The sequence below is a fragment of the Periplaneta americana genome, chromosome 15 (assembly GCF_040183065.1).
Source record: "Periplaneta americana isolate PAMFEO1 chromosome 15, P.americana_PAMFEO1_priV1, whole genome shotgun sequence".
NCBI lineage: Eukaryota > Metazoa > Arthropoda > Insecta > Blattodea > Blattidae > Periplaneta > Periplaneta americana.
This window is the reverse complement of record NC_091131.1, coordinates 126,751,551-126,764,383: the sequence shown is the minus strand read 5'-3', so window position 1 is coordinate 126,764,383 and position 12,833 is coordinate 126,751,551. Positions and strand designations below refer to the sequence as shown.

Genomic DNA, 12,833 nt, shown 5'->3' with positions numbered 1-12,833 from the left:
GGGACTCATGCAGGTTGTGTAAAGAATTTTGATGGAAGCAAAGGGAGCTGTATGTATTTTTCAACGTTCCAACCAGACTCATGGTGTAAAATAAAAACAGTACTTAGGTGATGGAGACAGTAATGGTTTTGTAAAAGTTGTGGAAAGTAAACCATATAATTAGGGACGATTGTACTGTGGAGAAACTGGAGTGCATTGGACATGTACAAAAGCGCATGGGTTCCAGGCTTCGCAAACTCAAGAAAGTTTTAGTGGGGAAGAAACTTTCAGATGGCAAAGGTGTTGGGGGATCAAAGAGATTACAGATGGGATGATAGATAAATTACAAAATTACTATGATCAAGCCCTAAGAAATAATTTGCATAGTCTACAGGATATGAGGAGTGCAGTATGGGCTACATATTTTCACGAACTCTCCACTGACGATCATCCCCAACATGACCTGTGTCCTAAAGGTGACAATTCGTGGTGCAAATATAATAGAAAGGTACCTCATTATAAACACCATGGTTTACCAGAATCTGTTATGCTTGCGATAAAACCAATATATAGAGACTTGTACCATCCAGAGTTGCTAAAAAATATTTGCACGGTAAGTTTCAAAATACAAACGAAGCATTTAACCGTGTTCTGTGATGCAGGATCCCCAAAACAGTCTTTGGTAGTGTCAATACACTTAGATTAGGACTAAGAGATGCCATCATATCATCCAATGATGGAAATATTTGGAAGAGTGGAAGTCTTACAAAAGTTGGGAATTGAACCAGGCTTCAATACCATAACATCTTGAAGGAATTAGACTCTCTTCACATCAAAAAAGCAGAAATGGTAATGGAGGAAATGGCAAAAAAAAAAAAAAAAAAGGAAGAAAATTGAAGAGGAATAAGAAGAGAAACGATGAGGACACAGAAGATCCAGATTATGGTGCTGGAATGTCCTAGCAGTGCACTCAAGTATGAGAATATTTGCCAAAACTTTAACTCCATTTTTCTCAATTGTACATTTTTTGTAATGTTGGTGCACATTACATCAACACCATTAAAGATAAATGCATGAAATTTGGACTGGACATTAGGAAGACCATAACTAATAATAATATGAAAGGAAATTTTTGTAAATTACTTAGAACCTGAGTTTTCAAATTTTGAATTACAAATTTTAAACCGAAAATTAAACATTTAGAAAAAAATTAATAATTAAAAAACTAATAACATTTGATCAAAACTAGTTCGTATTATTAAAGATAAATGTATATTAAATAATCCCTGAAAATTTGGAGTTTGTACCTCAGATACATCCAGAATAAAGTGCACCTGAAATTTTAAAATTTAACATGGGCGGTATAGGGAGGGCTTGCTTACCATTTAAGTATAGATTGTATATGTACCCCTAAAAATTTGACATTCTTTACAATTAATTCTATTTAAGAAAAACTCTAAGTTCTGAATCTTCTCTTTATTTAAACAAAGAGAATTAGCTTGAATACCAATCTTCTATTTTTTGGTTGATTGCATCAAATCATTAATAATTTTAATCTATCATATCCAGTAATTGTTATAGCAAGATTGTCCACATATAAATATGACTTTATGTATTTGTCATTAATTATATGTTATTTACATAAATTATTAATGAGAAATGCTGTCAAATGCTTTGACATGTCAAAATCGATTTAATACGTGCATTTTACCATCAATATTTTCAGTGCATAATTTAACAATTACATGGTAGCTCTTATTATGACTTGGTATTTTGTTGAAATGCTAGAGCGGACATGGAGCATAAAGGAGGAGAGATAAATATGTTCCATTTCATCCCTTCCACAATATTTCGGACTTGTTTACGTCACATGAATTTCTTTTCTTGAACTTGTCATTATGGCATAGCACTCTTTATAAATCATCACTTAAAAGCTCTAGATCGCCAATACTGTTTCGTCAGGACAAGTCTATCTATATTAGGATATTTCGTTTTAGAAAAGAAAAAATGTTTGCAGACATAATATATGGATTCAAAGATTGCCACCATCTTAGCATCAATATTAGGTAAGTTAGGAGACTTGTCATTAGGCAATAATTCATACAGTTCCCTGCTGGTTTAGCTGGAATTTGAAAAAGGCTATTGTCCTGTATAAGTCACCTGTATGTTTGAACTGCAATGAATTGATCGGACTGCAGTTTCAACTAGTAGTGATTGTTGTTTAATCAACTGTCTGAAGACAGGTTTGAATCTCACAAGTGATATCAACATGACATTACTTATGAGACAACTAGGCCAGGAGATAATGAGGATCACATGTAACAACTGTTTTGTTAATATAAACGATTTTTAACAATCCCATTTTAAATCCTTACCTATAATTTTATGTTCAAGATTAATATTCTAATGCTTCATATAAGTCTACAGTTGAGGCGTTGAACTTCTTCTTTATTTATAATAACAAAATAGTCTCTCTTTTTTTTCCTTGGAAATTAAAACGAAATCTACAATTTATTTCATATTCCACCACTTTACACACCCTGATTAGAATGCTATGGTACAGAGTTCAACTTCTGTTTACTGTATGCACATGCAGACAGGTAGAATATATATGGAGGGAGAAATGAAGGGGTGGTATATTATACTGTGCCCATGTGGGAACATAGTATCCAGGCCTGTGCTAGAGCATCTGCTTTCCAAATTCCAGATGATTTTGTTATAGGCATAGATGTATTGGGATTGTCTTAAGTGTTTTGTTTCCTATTGTACTACCATTTCATGATAATTCTCAGAATCATCTTTACCACCAATGTAGAGAGCAACAGAAATCTGCTGCATCATACCACATTTCTTAGCAAAGTGGTAATGGAATATAATTATCTTGTTAATCTGCAACAACTTAAGCACGGTTTGATTCCTGTTCTTTTGTTGTTGCTTTATTTGATTATGTATACCCTATTGCATTAATATTAGTAAACTACAATAACATATAATTCTACCTAGAAACTATTCCACAAGATTGAAATCTCAACTATCTTATTTGATGATTCTTCCAACTTAATGAAGTACCTATTATATGACGTCTCCAATATACAGTATTTCCTCTGCCATTGACCGAAGTTTATTGTTCTTTAATATTGATGTTCATAAGTGATGCATCGGGTCCTAACTTCATATTCCAAGATTTTTTTCCATTTTTTCATCCAAATCTGGATGCTTACAGTCCAATAGAATATGTTGAAAAGTCTCCTCTTGTAAATTGCAGACATTACATGACAGTGTGTTAGCTGAAATATGAATATGTAGGACTAACATACATAGTATGTCCAATTCTTGCTTAGTCTGCAAAAGTTGCCAGTTGTCAAGGAAAGCCACAGTTTTGTGTTACGTGATTTGGATATTCTAAGAGAGCAAGCATATAGAGAACTTTCTACACACGGGTGGTCAAATGATCCATTCAGTGCCTACCAGAGCAGTACACTTGGATAGAGGACTTTCTTGTGGAACTGGTTTGCCTTTTTAATTGGGCAGGTTTAATATTTTTTTTTGGCATGTAAACTGAACGAAAATATGTTGTTGTTTTCTAATGCCAGACGTTTGACAGTAAAGTCATTTGACCTCTTGCACTCCAATATTTTTCAAAGATATTAGAACGAAAATATAAAAGCTGCATTAGTGGCCAATAACTCGTGTCCATACTATAATACTGGAAGAGGAGCTATAAAATACTTTACTTGGCTGTGTATTTTGTGCACTTATCACGTAGACATGAGGCCAGCTGGTCGGTCATGGTTCTTCATCGGCTGTCGTGCCTTGGATTATCATCATCACGTGACAATTAATGTTTTCACACTACTTAACTCGTGTATCTCATATTCTTTAGGGCTGCAACATTTTGTCTTGGCACATGTAATATTTAAGTTACCATAACTAACAGTGACTGAGAACCAGGTGGCCCGGGTTCGATTCCCGGTCGGGGCAAGTTACCTTGTTGAGGTTTTTTCCAGGGTTTTCCCTCAACCCAATATGAGCAAATGCTGGGTAACTTTCGATGTTGGACCCCGGACTCATTTCACCAGCATTATCACCATCTCATTCAGATGCTAAATAACTCAGATGTTGATAAAGCGTCGTAAAATAACCTACTAAAATTAAAAAAAAAAAAAAAAAAAAACAACAGTGACTGAGTTTTAACATTACAACTAGGCAACTTTGCTTAAGCTCAAATGCCTATAGGTAGACCATTTACAAAAAACAGTTATGGCGGTATCCTTACCTCATTTCCTTCTCCCACACTCGCTGTGCGAACCCCTCCGTACATTCTCCTCCGTCGATCACCAATCAGAGTCGGTCTCTGAACTCAGGTCGGCAGCACTAGACCTGCTACTATCGTCACTCCCATTGGATAACGATATGATTACGCTGTCTACTGCTGCATCAACCGTACACTCCTGGTCAAGATATTTGTCTTCTATTTTCCTCACATGCTCACAACATTTCCTCCATTTTTCGGACGGATATTCATAAGTTTTACGACTAAACTTTTTTTCTCGCCTAAGGATGTGCCAATACTCTGGCTAGCTACTTGACCTTTTATGTCACCCCAAACCAGCTCGATCGAATTTAAGTCGGGATGATATGGGGGAAGCTGAAGAGGTATGTGACCATATTTCATGATGAGTTCATCAACTACGTATCTTCGTTTGTGATGAACTCCTTTCACTATCTGAAGAAGCTGGGACCTCGTGTCTGACTCAATGAAGTCAATTTCATGTTTCCTCAGCCACTCCACTATTTTGTGTCGAGGAGTTGCTGTGGTAGGCCTCTTATCTATTTCCACATTGTGATATTTAGCGTTATCCATCACAATAATTCTAGGAGATTCTAATTTAGGGAGGAGTTCATTTTCCATCCATCTACAATAATTTTCCGCGTTCATGGAGGTATGATAATCCCCATGTTTTTGTCCACTTTTGAACACCAACAATGCACCTTCCACGAATCCCTCTTCCCCTCCTCCATGTAGCACTATTAGTCTTTCCCCTTTTCCTATTTTCGTTAGAATGCCTAATTCCTCCTCTGCCTGCCAGCATGATTTTACAGAGTGTGATTCTTGAATGTAGGTTTCGTCTACATAAACAATATATTTGCCTTCCCTCCTATGTTTTCTTATTTCTTTCAAATAACGTGTTCTCCACACTGCAATATCTGGTCTTTCTACCAATACTTTTCTATTATTTTGGCACTTTTTCCATTTGAAACCAATTTTCTTTAATGTCTGACGTAGAAATTCTCGTCCACAGTCAATAACCTGATCTTCCTTCGAAGCCGTTAACAGTTTTCCAACTGTTGGACATTCTCTTTCCACGGCATAAAATCCACGAATTTTTTGCCTTATGGCACAGACTGTAAAATTGTCCACTTCTACTCTTTTCTTTCTTTCCCCCTTTTTTCCATTGGGTGTAGAGAAAGATAGAGATCTCTTTGCTAAACTCTCTATTCCTTCCTTCACGATTCTGGTGATCACTCTTTCCGAAACTCCAGTGGCTTCACTTGTTACATGTGCAACATTAATGTCCATCTTGTGTTCTTCTTTCTGCCTTTTAAAGAACTGATGCACATTGTATACTATTTCGCGGGCCTGGCCTCTTAGCGGCCTGCCAGATTTAGATGTCGAAGGCATCCTAACCTAAAAGTACTAAAACTTAAATTCAAAGCACTATTACTATTACGTATTTATTTTACACTTCACTTGGTCGCGACTGTACGTACTCACTACGAAATCAGCACTGACTTCCGCCCAAATGTTCATCATGATCATGAGTTGCGGGAGGGGAGACTTGCACATGCGCATTGCAACTGCATTTACAAAGTGGTAGACCTATAGTTTTGTTTTGGGTAGCTAAAACCTATGACCTCCATGAACTAAGTCACGTAAAAAGGGGTATAGATGTTAAACAGTATAGTAAAATTATCATACTTAGCTGTATTGTTTTATTATATAAAATTTGGGACAGGGATGATTTTGTAATTTTTGCTTTATTGGCAATGTGTAGTTTATTTAAATCGTCCTGGTGTGAAGCTTGTGTTAATGATAATGTTTGTAAAATTGGCAGATATTTTTACTGAAAATACATACTTTTTGGATAACTAAAGTCCTGACAAACAACCATACAACATGTTAGGTGTTTCATTGAAGATACAGAGAGATAATTATTTTCCTAACTTCCAAGTTACGGCAAAGATGCCAGTGACTTAGTGGAGTTTACTGCATTATCTTATTTGTGGGAAAGTTATGTAAAAGTGTGTGTGTGACATGATTCGTCTCTGTAAATTGTATGAAATGTTTATTTTTAAGTGAATTTCATGCTGTTACTGTAATCGACATGTATCTCCAACAGGTAGCTGACGGTATTTATGAAGAGCTTGATTCTCGTGATGAGAAACTTAATCTTGGTATTACACTGACATCAGCTGTGCCAAGCGATCTCATAACACCTTCCGCCAGTATATCTCTACCAGTCACATCAACATCCTCTAAGTTAATAAAACAAGAAGACAGCACATCAGAAGAATATATTGAGGTATTTTTATTTTATAGTTAACTCTTTATTATTTGGGTTAATGGTAGAGTGGCAGCACTGGTAATGTTTATGAAATAATGGTAGGATAATAAAAACTTGCCTGACTTGAATTTGAGAATTGTAATTTTCTTATGTTGTACTTTCTCATCATATGAAATGTAAATACTGAAGTGCAAAATGGCGAATGACTTCATTGTCAAGAGCCTAGGCATTGGACCAACAGGAACAACACCTAAGTCGAGTATGTTAATGGCAAGTTCATTATGAAAGTGGAAAATACATCCTAAGCACAGGTGAGAAGAGCGATGTAAGTCAAAATGTTTCTGATTTCAGTAATTTATTATGCGAAATCTATTGAATGTATTTTATTGTGATATAAACTGTTGGAAGATAAACTCTTCTAATTCTCTCACATTGTTCCAGTCATCTGTCAGGAGACAGTTAGGGAAAACATAAAACATAAAATATACTTTGTTCTTGATTTTCATGTAAAAAGTCTCCTTTAAACATTCAGTGCTCTCTTGGGCGAAATTTGGAATGGACCTACCTAGTGATATGTTAGTTTGAAAGTGATATGTACAATTTCAAGATACTATCAGCATTTGCAATTGAAATCGACTTTTCGGCCATCAACAGAGGAAGAAGCAGTGGAGCATGTCCACACAAGTTTCGTAACAAGGCCATAGAAATCCACATGCTGTGCTTGACATTGTGAGAACTTGATATCCTGCAGAAATGTTTTGAAATGACACCCTACCATTTGTAATTGCTTCAAGCTCTGAGGAACACAGACTTAGGCCTGCGAGCATCTTTCTCTGCTGATTTTGTTAAGCTAATGAAAACAGACAGTTTCCTGAAAAGTTGGTTTTCTAGTGATAAAGCAACATTCCACAGTTCAGGGAAAAATGAACACACACAATGTGAGGATTTGGAGCACTGATAACTCTCATTCATTTTTTGAACATGAATGCTATTCCCCCAAATTCAGTGTCTTTTGTGTCATTTCTTGAAAAATTTATGGTCCTCCAGTGAAACCAGTGACAGGAGCTACATACTTTGATATGCTGCAACACTGACTCTTGTAACATCATTTTGATTTAATCTGTATTGTTGTGCCTTAGTACAATACATAACACGAGAAATATTTGTGCAGAATAGATGTTATAGTAAACTTTTACAACTTGTGATAAACAAGCAATTAGTAAGAATGGGGGTACACTAAACACAGAAAAGATCGATTCACTGGATCAGCTATAAGAAAAACGACACACATAAGGTCAGTGTATTCAAAATTGATTGTTTTCTTTTATGCAAAATAAATTTGACATAGTACATCTTCAAAGTTAATTGTTTCAGAGAAATTAAATGTTTTTATTTTGGAGATAGAGCAAGATACATGTAAGTTACTTTTGTTGTTTTTATATAAGCTTCTGTCATTTCTTTTTGTTAGTATGGAATTTTTAATCTAATTTGCCAGACTTATTCATAAGCTTTATGCTCGGAAGCTGATCCGAGGTTTAGCGTGGTGGTTATTATGTGTTGTAAATTTTAGTAGCAGAAGCAGGCACTGGTAGTGAATATTTGAGAATTCTCTGAAGAAACGCATTGTTAAGAATGCCTTTAGGTAATATGTAGATGTAATTCAATTCTTATTTGTAATTGACAAGCACATGTGATGTTCCTCTTGCTTGAAACAGCGTGATATTTTTGCTTTCCATACAACATGTAGTGGCATGTTATAATCAGCCAACAGATTTTCGATCCCTACACTGCAACAAGTCGTCATGCTCCTTGGCTTACGGAGGGAGTATAGCAATGAGTTCAATGACCTCTGCAACTGATGTACAGTGAAACCTTGATTCATCGCTTTTTTGGGGGGGAACAGGGAATAAAAACGATAAATATGGGAAAACTATAATACTGGGAAACCATAAAAATTACTGTATTTAGGCATATAGGTGCAACAGAGTTATGAACTTATCCCATTGTTCCCTAGATGATTTAAGGGGAATACCCATATAATTGATGCATTTAATTTTTAACAATAATCGTAAATAATATAAAATCATAATGGACGTGTCTCGTAATATTTTATTCTTGTTTGTAAACTTACGATATAAAGCTATTGTTTGTTTAAATAGGGTATAAAATGAACAACCGAATGATTAGTGATTACACTGAATGCACCTTTATTAGAACATTATGTACACTATTTCTTGCAGAAACAATCTGCAATTAGCTTTCGCTTCGTGCATATTTTATGCCTGAATTCTATAGTGAATTTCTGATAGAGTGATACTGAAATAAACAGGAAGATGGAGTTTTACCACTTCCCATACCATTGTACCAAGGCATGTGTGATGAGGATGACATATGCACTAGAAATTAATTCGCTATTCCTTACAAGATGATGGTCAGTATTGATAATTTAGACAAAAATGAAGTATATGAAAATCATAAACCTAGATTTGTGATACATTCAGAATGCAGATATATGTTACCACAAATCCAGTCCCATAAAATTAATATTATTGTTTAAAGTAGGTGGGCTTCCATTAGCCCATACTGTTACATTACATGCAACTAGAACCTGCATCACAAATTAGGCCTATATCATATCGCATGAAAATAATGCAGAAACTTGTATGATTTGAGGCTTTCTCGGCGTTGGTTCGCTAATATGTTTTCGCGGGATATCAGCCGAGTTAAGATTTTGGAATGCTCCAAGCTTTCGACTGCTATCTCTGCAGCCATCTTCAGGGAAGTAATATCCGAACAGAAAGTCGAAAGGTTATATAGATGTTAGGCTGTCTCAGGTGAAACGGGATTGGTTGGCGGATCGGCCAATCCGGGGCCGGGAATTGTCATCGCTCGTAAGCTCCGCCCCTCCCGGGATTACTGCGTGAAGTTTGGCGGGCGGCGAGCCCTGTTCCGTCGGTTGGAATCGGTTGCCGTCCTCGGTCCGTGATCTTCATGACCTTGATTGTAAGAGGGCCTGAGTTGGTCTAAGGCCGGTGTCCATGCCTGACTGAGCTGGAGTCCACTGTCTGTTAAAGTTGTTTTTCTCCAGCTTGATCTCTATGGCCTCCTTGATTGTACGATCCCAGTAGTGGCTTGATTTGTTAATGACCTTGGTGTGGTCAAACAGTATTTTATGCTCCTTTTCTATGCTGTGTTGCGCCACTGCAGATTTTTCCGGGTAATACAGCCTCAGGTTCCTCTTATGTTCTTTGATTCTGTCTTCTATTGTGCGGCCAGTCTGCCCTAGGGCAGAAAAAAAAATAAGACATTAAATCTTAGAATGAAGCAATTTCGTTAAAATATGCAAAGGGGGGGGGGGGATGAAAAACTCAGATACTGAGAAAGACATGGAAACAGTTTTTCCTTTAACAAAAGCTCATTATTTTCAATAAAAAAAAGGCATTTTGCCAAACTTCTGGGCTCTACTGATCATATATATATATATATAAAAGATTGGCCATTCCCATGTTATAAAATGGCAACATATAAAAGAGAACAGTCACTAGATTCTTCACTGTCGAAAATGAACTTTTAGTAATGACTGCTAGATGGAAGAAAAGTTACAAGCTCCATGGGGTAATACTAATTATTACTCCATGTCAGTTCTACGAATTCCTCTCTCACTGTATCGTATGGAAAGATATAATTTGAGCATATTAAATTCCTTACCCAAATTACATAACAAATTATTGCATGAAGGTTAAAATATATCACATAACGAGATAATTTGGCACATGATCTAGGGCTGTTTAGCCATATCACGTTATCTGTCAGTCTGTGGAACTACTCATGCTTTTACCAAAAAATCCTACATTGCGACCAATCTGTTACATGTGCTCAGGGCTGTTACTAAATTCTAAGCATTATCTAATATGTACATAAATATCCCTAAGCTTGAGGCTGTCATTACTTGCTTACTTACTTACTGGCTTTTAAGGAACCCGGAGGTTCATTGCCGCCTTCACATAAGCCCGCCATTGGTCCCTATCGTGAGCAAGATTAATCCAGTCTCTATCATCATATCCCACCTCCCTCAAATCCATTTTAATATTATCTTCCCATCTACATCTCGGCCTCCCTAAAAGTCTTTTTCCCTCCGGCCTCCCAACTAACACTCTATATGCATTTCTGGATTCGCCCATACGTGCTATATGCCCTGCCCATCTCAAACGTCTGGATTTAATGTTCCTAATTATGTCAGGTGAAGAATACAATGCGTGCAGTTCTGTGTTGTGTAACTTTCTCCTGTAACTTCATCCCTCTTAGCCCCAAATATTTTCCTAAGAACCTTATTCTCAAACACCCTTAACCTGTATTCCTCTCTCAAAGTGAGAGTCCAAGTTTCACAACCATAAAGAACAACTGGTAATATAACTTTTATAAATTCTAACTTTCAGATTTTTTGACAGCAGCTTCTCAACCGAATAATAACAGGCATTTTTCATATTTATTCTGTGTTTAATTTCCTCCCGAGTATCATTTATATTTGTTACTGTTGCTCCAAGATATTTGAACTTCTCCACCTCTTCAAAAGATAAATTTCCAATTTTTATATTTCCATTTCGTACAATATTCCCGTCATGAGAGACAATCATATACTTTGTCTTTTTGGGATTTACTTCCAAACCTATCTCTTTACTTGCTTCCAGTAAAATTCCCGTGTTTTCCGTAATCGTTTGTGGATTTTCTCCTAACATATTCACATCATCCGCATAGACAAGGAGCTGATGTAACCCGTTCAATTCCAAACCCTCTCTGTTATCCTGGACTTTCCTAATGGCATACTCTAGAGCAAAGTTAAAAAGTAAAAGTGATAGTGCATCTCCTTGCTTTAGTCCATCGTGAATTGGAAACGCGTCTGAGAGAAACTGACCTATACGAACTCTACTGTACATTTCACTGAGACACATTTTAATTAATCGAATTGAGGCTGTCATTATCGGTGGTAATTTCATTATTTAAAAATGAATAACGAAATTCATTTGTATGATTTTTATAGGACTCTTCCAGAATAAGGGTGTGGGGGGGGGGGGAGAAGAAATGGCTATTTATAAATGAAAATATGGTCTAACTCCACACATCCTTCCCTCCCCCCACTAATAAAGATTTGGCAGTTCAAGAAATATTCCAACGTCAAAAATTTAGTTAGCCATTTTTAAAATATATGGTATCAAAGGCAGAATGCTAAGATTTCTACATTCTTTTCTTAATGAACGAACAGTTCAAACCTCAGTACATAATCATTTATCTTTATCCAAAAAAATTACAGGTGGTATACCTCAAGGTTCTGTTTTTTAAGCCCAAATTTATTTAATATAGTGTTACATGACTTACCTGATGTTGTTCCACCTGACATAAAAAGAAGTATCTATGCAGATGATGTTACAATATGGGCTACGAACAACAACCCAAATAAATCATTAAGCGTTATACAAACAGCTGTAAATAATATCAGTAATTGGGCATTCAAATGAAATCTATCTCACAGTCAAACACTGAATATACTGTCTTCACAAGAAGATATAGCTTAAAAAACTATAAACCTTACATTTATTTGAATAATCAAGAAATTCAGTATAATCCAACTCCTAAGATCCTAGGATTAATTTTTGATGAAAAACTTTTATGGAAAACACATTTAACCATGTTGCTTCGCAGTGTCTACCACGATTAAATCTCTTGAAGATCATAGCTAATAAGGAATGGGGATCAGATATCACGACAATGCGGCAGTTTTATAATGCTTATATACGATCAAAATTGACCTATGGATGTGAAATATGGGGAGGAGCATCAGCAACTCATCTACAAAAATTTCTGTTCTTCAAAACTCAGCCTTAAGATTATGCCTAGGAGTACCAAAAACCACATCAACTGTTGTCCTAGAAATTGAATGTAATATACAACCAATCAGACACTGTATTACAAAAGGATCTAAAAATACATTTAAAATTGCAAGCCTCATCCAGATCTCAGATGTTCTTCAAACTGTCAGATGATATCCTGTGTAATTTCTATAAAATAAACAAAGAAGAAATACCAATCTATATCACAGGCACACTCATTGCTAAAACTCCAGTTGTGAACGAAATTCCTTTATGGGAATGAGTGATTCCAGGAAATCATTCCAAAAATGATCCTCCATACATTCTTAAGTTGGATGCCATGGAACTACTCTGCAGCACATATAAGGATCACCTTCAAATTTATACAGATGGATCTCTAAATCCTAATAATGGGACATCAGGA

General features: G+C 36.0%; 1 protein-coding gene across 1 annotated transcript in view; it reads left to right on the top strand.

Moving 5' to 3' along the window:
* The window catches only part of LOC138715321 (uncharacterized), a 77,825-nt gene that overhangs the window by 42,657 nt on the left and 22,335 nt on the right, over positions 1–12,833 (top strand). The window contains exon 5 of the mRNA XM_069848103.1: positions 6,381–6,563. Coding sequence (XP_069704204.1) covers positions 6,381–6,563 — 183 coding nt within the window. The remainder of the gene's footprint in view (positions 1–6,380; positions 6,564–12,833) is intronic.